General features: G+C 36.5%; 1 protein-coding gene across 1 annotated transcript; it reads right to left on the reverse strand.

Moving 5' to 3' along the window:
- Positions 1–2,915: 2,915 nt before the first annotated feature.
- LOC110872686 (50S ribosomal protein L27) lies at positions 2,916–6,758 on the reverse strand. Its single transcript, XM_022121545.2, has 4 exons — positions 6,589–6,758; positions 3,704–3,810; positions 3,512–3,636; positions 2,916–3,423 (listed from the first exon to the last, which is right to left on the reverse strand). The coding sequence occupies exons 2-4, from the start codon at positions 3,783–3,785 to the stop codon at positions 3,190–3,192; spliced, it is 441 nt and encodes a 146-aa protein (XP_021977237.1). The 5' UTR covers positions 3,786–3,810; positions 6,589–6,758; the 3' UTR covers positions 2,916–3,189.
- Between the last annotated feature and the right edge of the window lie 6,485 nt (positions 6,759–13,243).

Genomic DNA, 13,243 nt, shown 5'->3' on the forward strand with positions numbered 1-13,243 from the left:
AATGGATTATTAGATTATGTTTCATATGTTTCAATAAATTTGTTGAAGATAAAGTTAAATTTAGATTAAGGTATTTATAATAAATTTACGTCAGATATTATTATAATAAATTCCATAGAAATTATTTTATTTAAGAGCATTTTATTAAAGTTACTAAGGTAATTAATATAATTATTTTCTACAATGTGTAATCTTAATTATTTTTTGAACAATTTTTTAGTTATTGAAAAGTTATTAAAGGAAGAAGGTGTCATATGTCATTTTTTAGAATTTGTAAGAGAGAAGATGTCATGTGGCATTCTTTACACTCCTTTATTAGAATTAGATTATATATGTTATTATGTATATATGTATAAAATGTACGTAATTATATACATATGATGCATATGCATTAAACTTCGCACGCTTATTTATTTTTTTATTTTTTACATAAACATGGGATGTGTTTTAATCACAACTCATATATTAATTAAGAGTTGTAGTTCTTTTGGATTACAATTCTTTTAACGACTCCTAAGTTTTATAGCACAAATATACCATAACTGTGCTTTACAGGATTTGAACTTATAGCCTTTTATTATAGGGAACTCCACTTAACGATTTCCGATAAAAAACAATCATTTTGGATTACATATGTGAAATTCTGATGCTTTTTGAGTTAAATTCAAAACATTTCGGTTTAAATTTCACCTTCATAAAACATAGTTGAGATTAGTGCCTTCCAATATTTTGATTATTCAAAACGCTTGGATTCAAACCAATATTTTAAAAACCGGTTTAAGCCGGCCGGTAGTACCGGCTGAACTGTCTAGTAGAACTGTTTAAACTGTCCGGTACACCCGGTTGAACTGCCCAATACACCTGATTAAACCGTTTCTAAACCCAATCCAGTACGCTATAAAAACCGAATTTTAAAACATTGATTCAAACTCCACTTACAAATAATATGGTTGACAAATGCCTTCCAAAGAGACGAATACCATTCTCTAGTTCAAAACATTTTGATTATTCAAGTACCATTTGTGTAATAATCATTACATCCGGTCCAACCCATTACATAATGGGTCCAACCGCGATAACTCTGTGTAACTAATTACGCATATACACACATCATGTCCAAAATTCTTCCTTCGTATTTTACATACTAGAGGGAAAGGGTATGCTTAAAAGTTAAAACAAGAGGAATGGTTGCGAGACCTAGCAGGGCTGTTCATTTTTATCCAAAACCCGAAACCCGACCCGAATTCAAAGCCATCCGAACCCGAATTAGCGAATATCTGAAAAACCCGAACCCGGGAAACCCGAACCAACCAACCCGAACTTTAAATGGTTTGGTTATCAGGTCACTTTTTCCCTACCAAAAACCCGAACAACCCGACCCGAAACACAAAACCCGAAAAAAAAAACATGAACATTTATTGTTGTTTTCTTATAGAAGTGTTTTGGTTTGGAGTCTTTAATATATGAAACATTAAGTTTTGATACTTTTAAATATTATAATAGCATATTGTCAAATAATGTTTGAACTTTGATGATATTTTTAAAATAGCAATATGAATTTTGATGATATCTTGTAAAAAAACATAAATTTTTCATTTTACATCCAAACCCGAAAACCGAACAACCCGGCCCGAACTAACCCGAACCCGAATAACCCAAAACCGACTAACCCGAACTTTAAATGGGTCGGTTATTGGGTCAATTTTTCCTAGACAAAAACCCGAACAACCCGACCCGAAAAACCCGAAACCCGAAGAAAAAAACACGATGAACACCCCTACTAGCAATAGCATTGATAACCAAATCAATGGTATCTATGACCAGGATAAAAATGACAGTCACATATCAAATTTCAAAATGATTTACAATGATCATACCCAGTAAATCCCACAAATAACATAGCTATTGATAGCGTTTGAGAAATGTGAGATGTAGGCAAACCTTACCTCTATCTCTTGAGGAATAGAGATGATGCTTCTAGAGAGACAAAGACTAGGGTTGTTCACGAACCGATCGGACCTTTGCTCGTGTTCCGTTCGTTTACAAACCGAACCGAATCGAACCAAACATTTTTTCAACCGAGCCAAAGTCGAACGAGCGTCTTTCGATCCGAGTATTATTCGAACGAACGTCAAGCGAGTATCGAACGTTGCATAACAAATGGAAAAGTGACGATGGGGTTGTTAGTTTTAGAGTAAAGTGCAGTTTTCGTCCCTAAGGTTTCGTCTAATAAGAACACAAGTATAAATTTACGAAATAACAAGGAATAGAAAGAACACTCAAGTGTTTCTACAAGATCATTTGAGCGGAAAGATGAATCGTCAATCAATTGAAGCGGACCTTTGATCTATGAGAAGTTTGAAATCCAATGAGCCGATTGACGCAAAACCTTAAGGAGTTGACGTCTTGGTGACGAAAAATTCGAATAATGATGGTTGATGCGGGGTTTTAATTAGGCAGGTTGACATTTGAGTATCCATCAACGCTTCACATTTCGGTATTTTGACATTTTGACTCAATTACTCTAGATTATTGGACAATGGACTATTGGTATCGACCTTCAATTCTATAATTAAATGGACTCTAGTTAGTTCTTGAACCAAACATTATTAATATGCGTCTCTAGTTATTTTATTAACAAGCACATAATATATTAAAAATTAATTCGAGCCAACCGAGTCGAACCGAACTGAGCGGGCCTTTGCTCATGCTCGATTCGTTTCAGAGCGCCTTTTTCAATCAAGCAGAATCGAACAAGCAAATTCCAAACATTCTTCGATCGAGCACCGAACCAAACGATTTGATATATTATAAGTTCATCAAATAAGCTTTTCAACAATTTCAAGTTAAAAAAAAAAAAAAAAACACACGCGCAAACAAACAAACAATAAACAACAGTTTGATCATGGCGTCAGTTTCTACTCGAACAAGCAAATCCTTATCCATTCTTATCTAATTTAAGCATATGTGAAAAAGACAAACATAGTTGTTCGGGATCCGTACATACAATTGACCATGAATACGGATGCTTGTACGTAAAACCAAACTAGTCTAAAGATAGCACGACACAAATTTCAACAAATTCATAAAAAAGTTTTTGAAAAGCCTACAAGGCCCATCCTGCTAACACTTTTATCTAGTTTTGTCAACAATATGAAACTGGAAAATGTTTCAACAAGAAAGTCCCACCTAAGCTGTCGTCTTTGACTCGGCTGCGTTCGGTTTCAAGTAAATCGGATGAAGAACATGGCCCTCTTTAGGTTCGACATGGACCCACTTGCGCCCGCTCAGCTTGTGACGCTCAAACTTGACACACCCTTCTTTTAAAGCATAGAGTGTGTGATCTTTACCCATTCCAACGTAATCTCCCGGGTGGAAACGAGTGCCTCTTTGTCGTACAATAATATTCCCCGGTATCACTCTCTGTATCAACAACACGCGACTATAATATGTCAAGTATTGCTAAAAAGGAGGTAGTGTTAGGGTGTGCACGGGTTTAAACGGGTCTCACCTCACCGCCGAACTTCTTCACGCCAAGATTCTTGGGTTTTGAGTCGCGCCCGTTCTTGGTGGACCCTGCAGTTTTCTTGGTGGCCCAGCGTCTGAACACCATGCTTAAGCCATCTCCAGACACCTCTGAGATTTGATTAAAAAAATGAATTACGAGAAGTATAATGAGATGAATGGAAATCGTTCTGTGTACCGCTTGCGGAAGTGTAGACGGGAATTCTTGTAACTAAGTCACTAACGGACAATCTCCTACACAATGAAGCTGCAAAATTCATTCTTGCCTGTTATGCAACTCAAAACCTGTAGAGAAATTAAATTTAGAAAGGATGAAATTACCACCTGTTTGAAAACAACATTCTTTACAGTTGAGCGGCTAAAATCCACTAATGCGTTTATGCAGAGTTCGTTCAGTTGGGTGTGGGTGTCATAGAATTTCTATAAAATGGGACTGCCGCAATCAATTTATGTTACACTCAACACTATTGTTTGCTATAATTTGAATTCTAAGCTTCACTGTTTAATGTAAAAACATCATCTTTTTTTTTTTCTATTATATCTACTAAAACAATGTTTAACTATTATAGTATTATGGCTTGATAAAATGAAGTCCAGCCTAAAGCTTAAACTAACTCCTGAATTTACAAAATGTAGGTGACAACAATCTGTTTTCATAGACCAGAACAAATTAGAATATTCACAGAGAATCTACGTTTCTTCAACAATCTAGCAATGGGTATCATGGCATTCACAATCAAACCAGAAAGGCCAGACACATACCCAGATAATGATGATTAAAAGCAGGTTAGAAATAAAATATATATGGAACTCATAACAAAGACAATAATTGAAGTGAAACCCCTATAAACGGGACCAAATCAAGATATCAAGAAGTCGTCATAAAGAAAAGTCAAATCACGAAATCCATGAAAAACATTCCCAGATCATGATGCTAGTATACTGTAATTGTTTCAGAAGAGTAACTAGGATAAAAGATGAATGAAACTAGTATACTGATTCAAACAATATTTGCTAATGCACACCCAATAAAAGGAGCATCATGTAACTCCTATAACAGCTTTGGCATAAAATAATTGTTTTGACCATACACCACTATATCTAAACGAATGTTAATCAATTTGCAGACCGCATAACCCAGAAAAAGAAACGAAGAACTAACTTTAATGTTTTAACCCATTTAGCACATTACTTAGTCAGTAGTGACTAGAAGTTTTTAATCTTTTACTATTCAGCAATATTGCTGACCGAACCGGAGGTCTTTCTCTGATTCACACTATTCAGCGACACTATCAACCGCCTATAAGCAAAGTTCTGCACATCTACAACTAGTTCTTTCCTTCTTCCAAAATTTAATGGATGTTGTTAAAAGGTTATGCCTTGAGGGTCAACAAACCGGTTCCTTAAGTGTAGTTAAAATGTTAGATTACAATGCCTACGAAAAACAGCGTCCAAATTTGTGAATATTGCTTATAAAATTATTTGCTGGTCACATTGTCATAGTCCTAAAATACGAGCCCTAAAAATTCGAGAAATTTGCAGCATACATCAATTCTTAAGAAAACCACAAATTCATCGACATACAACTTAATCAAAAAAGAAAGACTGCTTTATTGCACACTAATTCACATTTCTTTTTTTGATCAACACAATAATCTATATAGAAACCATAAACTCTTGAGGGGCTGTTTGGCAACATCTGTGTGCCAGTAAGTGCTGAATCAGTAAGAGGTCTGACTAGGTAAGAGACTCTGAACCAGTAAGTGTTGAGCCACTAAGTGCTGTTTGGTTTGACATCTGAATGACTGCAGAATGACTATTTTACCCTTCTGAACTATTTTGATTAATGAAATGTATCTGTTTGGTGTCATTTCTTTGAACAATTCAAAAACCAAAAAAAAAATCGATTACCACAAAAACTTCTAATTTTTTCACCAAAAACAAGTGGCATATTTAGATATAATGGTGTGATAGAATACTGTTAACTCATAATGCAAAGTTATCACTACTAAATATGTAAAACCCAACCATTTATTTAAGAACCAGATCATTATTTCAATAACATAATAGCTTTTGTAATCAAGATTAATAGTTAATACCTCAATTATCTAAAAGAGATGAACCAAAAAGTGTTGGTGAGCAATTCACTAGACACGTTTTGACCCGCTACCCAACTCAATTCACTAGACCCGTTGACCCACTACCCAACTCAATTCACTATAACCCGTTTTGACCTGCTACCCACCTCAGTTTACTATAACCCGTTTTGACCCGCTACCCACCTCACATGTTTTACCAGTTCTAGTTTGTTCAGGTTAGGTCCTAATGTTATTCAACCGTTTTTATCCAACCTAACAAAACACACAAATAACTTTTCGGTGATGTTTCTTTATTAGAATAAAAGAGTAGTACGCATGGGAAGACTTTAAAAATTCATCATACAATATTATCAACTATTTAATTCATGTAAAGACTTTAAAAATTATGATGAACAAATAGCAAACAATATTCAATCCATGTGAAGACGTCAAACAGACAGCAAACTCTTTCATCCGATATTAAACAAACAAAAAACTTTCAAATATTATAAATCTTCAATCAGCAAACTATTAATCAATTCAATCCAATATTCAAACAAACACAAATTAATCAACAAAGCTATTCATCCAAACCCCATTACTATCAACTCAATAATCCGATATTGAAGCAAACACAAATTAATCAACAAGGTTCTTCATCCAAACCCCAAAACTAATAGTTAATAATATTCCAGATTTAAAAAAAGTAAACAAAACCCCAAATTTACAGTGAATATAGCCATAAAGAAAAACTGAATATATTCAGCATTCCATACTAGATTGATGAATAAGTGAGGCAGTGTGAAACCCTACCTAGTGGTTCGAACGAACTTCACATAACATATTTACAGCCAAATACGAGATTGCTAATCGAATCACACCACTGTCTCAATTGGAACCAAAAATTCATAAACAAAGAGTCATGCAGTATAGAAACCCTAGGTTAATTTCAAAGAAACATAGAAAGAGGATAATAAAAAGATACCTGCAGAGTTGAACCAGTACGATGAAGTGAATGATTCGTCGAAGACCAATGTCGACGGAGTGGGCGATTATACGAAATCAGGCGGTGTGTGTATAGAGACGATGAAGTGGAAAGAATCAATCAAGTTCTTCACCTTTGTATGTTTATGCATTTCACTCCTGAAAAGTTTGAGTGAAATTTAAGAGTTGTCCTTTATCTTTATACCCATTTTCAGGCGTTGTCCTTTATGTTCAAAATTGACGAGTTTTGTCCTTTATGTTTTCATATCATACACGTTTCGTCCTTTAGGCCTAACTCAGTTTGTTTTTTAGTTAAATTTGGTCATGTGCTTTGCACATGAAGGCATTTTTGTCAATTCAAAGGTAAATTCAACGGCAGATTTACAGATCAAAGCTTCTGCAACCTTTGAATTGACAAAAATGCCTTCATGTGCAAAGCACATGACCAAATTTAACTAAAAAAACTAACTAGGTTAGGCCTAAAGGACAAAACGTGTATGATATGAAAACATAAAGGACAAAACTCGTCAATTTTAAACATAAAGGACAGCGCCTGAAAATGGGTATAAAGATAAAGGACAATCCTTGAAATTCACTCGAAAAGTTTTGTTGTTACACTATTAGTCCTCTGGTTATATTATCTCTCATACATTAGCAAGTGAGGGTCCTTCTTGACTTGAAGGTTCTCCTCGCATAGGACCTTTGCCTCGTCCCATTCCCCTACGCCTTGGCGGCATTATCAAATAAGCAACCAGTCAAAAATCAAAGAAAACAATATATATAAACTTAATAAATATAAGGATTAATCCTATGTTATTTGCCTAGACTCAGAAAGTCTAAAGAATATGCTACTGTGTCATTTGAGATTAAATACAAAAGGCTAGTGTTTAATTCACTCAAATGTTGGCTCTGATACCAACCTGTCCCACCCCGATATTTCAACCACAAACCCGGTGAGGAGTATCGTGACGTAAGATTGGTATCGTCATAGTCAATATTCACAGATAGCACAGCGGAAGCCTTGGAGTAAAATTATTATTACAAACCAATTGTCCAAAGTTCAAAATAATAAATACAGACGGCTCGTAATAATAAGAATCCACAGGCGGATCATAAAATGTACAAAAGATGAAATCAACAGACTAATAGGCTTATGAAAAGGAGTTGCAAATTCCTCTTCTAGCATTACCGAGCAGCTTCCAGCCTATTTACGTATTTGTACCTGTAACTTAGTGCATGTTTGGCTAAGCTTATTTTACCTAAAAAGGACTTTTTGTGAAAAGAACTTATTGACTTATTACTTTTTGAAAATGAGTTTTTAAAAAAGTGTTTGGATTAGCTTATAGGGTGGGAAAAACCAATAAGTCAACAATTTGTTTTTTAAAAAGTGTTTGGCTTATCTTATTGATGTAAAAGGACTAAAAGCTAATAAGTCAATAAGTTGGTTAAAAAAGTCACAACATCCTAACTTCTCAAAAATGACTTTTTGATGACTTTTTCTCCTTCTTAAAAGTCATTTTGAAAAGAACTTTTAGGTTTGCCAAACACTAAAACTCTTTTTTAGCTTTTTGATTAAGTCAATAAGTCATAAGTTGGGCTGGAAAAGCTTAGCCAAACATGCTCTTAATCTTTTGAAAATACGACAGTTTTCACTCGTAAATATAATCAACTGACACGTTTTGAAAATATTTCAAGATTGATTTAAGTGCACAAGGCACATGAAAATCTTTTAATAACTTGGGACAATTCAAAATGATCTTGTATACAGTTTTATATGTCTGTCAATACATATGGGGCCCAGTACTAAACACCGAGACATGATTAATCGACTCACCACTTAAACCCACAAAGGGGTATCCCCTGATCAACGGGTAAGAAACATTTTATATAAAGCATTAGCATCTGATGGGTGTATGCCTACACCCCGTGCTCAGTCGTGGCCATTATTAATTTAATGAGCCATGGATATCCAGGACACAGTCGTGTTAACCCCCAATGTTTAAGTTATCAGTCAAAACGTATTAAAACGGGTTATGAAGATTTTGTAGCCACAATCCGGCATATGATCCCATACCCGACCAAGCGGTAATAATTTACTGTATCCCAAGCCCGTATAGGGAAAATAGGTTAAGAGTATTTACCTGAGCTAATGCTTGTCTTATGTTGGGATCTGAGGCTGTCATGATTGTGCTTGTTTGCATGATTTAAACATCAAGTGCAGCGGAAATGAATAACAAACTTTGTAAACGCAATCAATGAGAGAAATAGATTTGATAAACACATGATTTGCATTAGTCGAAAGATTACAAAGTCAATCAAAAGATTACAAAGCATGCTTACAAAAATTAAACTCCCCCTCAGCCTGATGCTCCAAGGTTGATTGCACAAGATGAAAGGATTAGACTAGAGGAGAAAAACCCACTCTGTCAATCAAATGTAACAGTACATAGTACCGCTCCATTTATAGGCAAACTAAACCACTGTGGCATCTCAGCTGACGTCACCATGAAAGTGACATCTAACAAACTAACAAACTCTATCTACTGTTTTATAACAACTGACCATACAGACACTGATTGCATTCTAACCACTGATGTATAAACACTGATTCTTCATTCCACTGATGTAGTCAACCACTGTTGTTTGAGCAACAGTGTTTTCTTCAAAGGATGATCAGACCTTGAATAAGCAGTGCTTTAATTCTTCAGCAGTGCTTGGATTCCGTCAGTAGATTGAGCTTCAGCCTTTAAACTTCATCAGTGCTTTGGCTTAACAGTAGATTGAGGATCAGCAGTTGTTGATAAGGCAGTACTTGGAGCATATCAGATGTTGGAGTCACTGTCAAGGGGAAAGCTTAATGTAGACAGCTGCTTATGACAAATCCACTGTAGTGATCCGGTTTTGGCTTTCATTATCTGTTCCTCTGGTAGGGTTCAATCCCAACAATCTCCCCCTGGAACAGATAATGCCAAAACCCTTCATTATTCTGGATTTTTATTTCTCATCAAAAGTTCCCTTACTTGTCTTTTAAAATCTGCTTCAAAGTCCTTGGAACTTGAGTCATCTTCATCCCTGCATAGTGAAAGTTCAAGGAGATCTTATAGATCTTCAACACCAAGGCTTACTGCTTGTTTCCTTGATATGTACTTCACTTCACCATTGGATCTGAGCAAGGTTAATACATGGGTCTTTTGATCAGACATCCACTTTAGTATTTTGAATCCAATGGGTTTCTTGGGAGAGATTTATTCACAGATGAGATTGGAGATATTGGCCTTGAGAAAAGTTGTGAACTTTCAGCAGACATTTTTTTGAAGGCCATTTCGATGACATCATTTGCTGCAGCTATATCTTCTGCAGTCTCTTTTTCAATCTGCTCTTGTATCTTTTGTTGATCTGGCTCAATGTCTGACATTTCTGCTGAGTTGTTTGGTGATGATGGTTTGTTCAGAACCTTTTTGGCAAGGTCTTGAAGCTTTGCTGATCTGTCTTTATCTAAGGCCATTTTCTTGATGGCTTCTTCAAAGTATTCAGCTTCCTTTTCCTTTTCCTTTTCATCTGCTCTGGTCAACAATTTCCCTTTTTCTTGGTTTATCACAAGGATAGGGTTATCTGCTGATGTGATCAGTGGTTTAAGAGCACTAATCTGCTGTTCTAGCTTTTTGTAGTCAGGCTTCTTTGGAGTGTCTGAGACGGTTATCCTCCTTTTCTTAATCCATTCATAAGCCTCATCGGTATACTGCTTTGTCCATTTTGCTATGGCTTAAGTAGTATCTACCTTAGCATCAACCAGCTCCTGCTTTTTTCTTTTATACTCAGATGTAAGGTCAGCAATGAGCTTTTTGTATTTGTTCCAATTTGGAGCTGTCTTCTTCTTTCTTGGATCATTTTTAATCCTTTCAATTCTGTTTGCCTCATGCTTTAAAGCAACTATTGGCCATTCTTCAAATTGTTTTTCTTCAGCAGGATAGAATTTTTCATTCATGATGTATGCAAGATATTCTTTTCTCATTTCTTTTCGTAAATCTGCCTTTTCTTTGCTCAGATCTTGTGCATAGTCTTCCATCTGCTTGACTTTAGTGAGCAAGAATTCCAATTTTTCAGAAATGGCTTCGTCACTTTGACCTTCACATTCAATTTTGGCTCTTATCTTAGCCTGCCTTGCTTTGAGCTTGAGATATTCATCCATATTTTCTGGGACTATGAAGCCTATGAGAGAAGGAAATCTTCTATTTGAAGGATCATCCTCGGTGTAGAATTGTTTCATCTCATTTTTTATAGCTTCCAGTTCCAGTGGATATTTTGCAGCAATAGGATCATATTTGTCCTCATTTGCCTGAGTAGTTTTCCTTTTTCTGGTGTAAAGCCTTTTTGGAGAAGGGAATTTTGGTTATGATGTGGAAATATTGAGAGTAGTGGTGGATGGTTGACTGACAACTGTTGGAACAACTAGTGTTTCAACCTCTGTTGTCATTACAACTACTGATGTGTCAGTAGATGTCTTCTGCTTTTGACCAGGTGTTGAAATGGCAGTGGTTTGAGTGGTGGAAAGTGTCTGACTAATAGGTGTTGAAACAACTGGTGTTTCAACCACTGTTGTCATTACAACAGATGTTGTAACATCTGTTGTCTTCTGCTTTTTGGCAGGAGGAGATGATGGGGTGGCTATTTTTGGTGGTGAGTTTGGTTTTGGTAGTGGTGATGTGATCAAAGATGATGATGGTGGTAGGGCAGTGGTTGTGGTGGTGTGTGGTGATGTGGTGTGTGTTGATACAACAGCTTTGGTTTGGCTATCTTTTTCAGGTTCAATATATATACCATCTTCAATTCCCCTTTTCTTCCACTTGATCTTCTCCCCTTTTTTTGCATTATCTGGAAAGGGTTCATTCATGAAAAGTACAGTGGGAGGAACTTTTCCAGTGGTACTTTGGATGTGAGCCTTGATAGCTTTGATGTCTGACTGAGTATCTTTAAACCTTGACTCCACCATGTTTGTCAGCATTTGTACATGTATTTCATGCTACTGATCAGCCATTTGTTTTTATTTTTCAAGCAAGGGTTGAAATGTATTCCAAAGCTCATTGATGTGTGTAAAATGCAACATATAAAACACATCAATTAAGGCATAAAACTAACCCTTTTTAAGTACTAATGTTGGAAAAAGAGTGTTTTTGTCTTCCTTTTGTATTTTCAGGATGAAATGAGCTCAAAATCACAAAAGAAGCAAAAAGACCACTAATTCTACCATAAATACAAGAAAAGGAACAAAAGTAAACTGCCCGGACCCTCAACGGCACCTCCCAAGACAAAGAGAAGAGAACAGAATCTGAACACGCCCCGTGTCCAGTGAACACGGGGGCGTGCCCAGGAAGCAGCAGAAAAGACAAACCAGTAGAAGCTTCCATTGCTCACCACGGGGCCGTGCCCAGCGGGCACGGGGGCGTGTTGAAAGTACAGCAGGCGCATTAATTGTAATTCGCAATTACAATTAATGAAGAGAGAGAATGTCAGACGGGCACGGGGCCGTGTCCAGTGGACACGGGGCCGTGTCCAGCGTTCTGTTCAGCCTATAAATAGAGGAGCTTGGTTTCATTCTCTCTCATCCCTTGGCACACCACCTCTCTCACACTTCATCCACCACCCACCACCACCATAACACCATCATCCACCACCATCATCCATTGTCCATCGTAGAGTGTGTGAGTCGTCTCGGGATCCAAGATTGATCGTAAGAGTTCTTGACAATCAAGGCCATGTTTGCCTAAGTCTCTTACATCACTTGGTGAAGACAAGTGTTTAGTATAATACTTTTTATTTTTAATCTTTTGCACTTTTTATTTGGTTTTGTATTAATGACTTTAATAACTAGTTACTTATGTTGAAGGTGATCTTTCCTTATCGTTTGTCCGTGGTGTCTTGGCGTTATTTTACTGTCTATATAAAATAAAAGATTTTCACCATTCATATCTCCACGGTCTATATGGAGGTATGTTGGCTACCTGGTCGGGGGTTAAGGGAACGGTTTGGTAAGGGTCTTGCCCTTGTTCAGCGTTTAGAGGTCCTGCTTGGGACCTGGGTCAAATTTAGTAGGATCTCCTTCAATGCCCATAGGTATTGGATGGCGGGGATCCAAACTCTTTGACCCCCTCATAAGCTAACTACTATTAATACTATAACCCGGCTATTTAGGACTGTATCCCTGCTGACTCAGACTACTTAGCCGAGGGTAACGTCACCGCCAAAAGCGGGGCCTACCATAATTTGCATTAATAACTTAATTCATTATCTTTCAATAATCCGACCCTTTAGGATTGTATCCTTGCTGACTCAAACTACTGGGTTGAGGGTAACGTCGCCTTCAAAAGAGGGGCCTACTACAATAACTAAGATAATCTCTTAAACAAGTGCAAAAGTGCGAAAATAATCAAAGGTTATACTAATACACGTGTCGGATCCAAGTGATTCATCTTGTCTATCTGTTTTTATTTTATTTTATTTTTCAGCATTTAGTTAGTTTTTATTTTTCTTAGTTTAAAACATTTTTCTAACTTTTTGATTTGGTTAGACGTTGAGGATAAACCGGTATTAAAAGCTCTTGTGTCCTTGGACGACCTCGGTATCTTACCAACACTATACTACGTCCACGATGGGTGCAC

This window comes from Helianthus annuus, chromosome 8 (assembly GCF_002127325.2).
Source record: "Helianthus annuus cultivar XRQ/B chromosome 8, HanXRQr2.0-SUNRISE, whole genome shotgun sequence".
In the NCBI taxonomy this organism is placed as follows: Eukaryota; Viridiplantae; Streptophyta; class Magnoliopsida; order Asterales; family Asteraceae; genus Helianthus; species Helianthus annuus.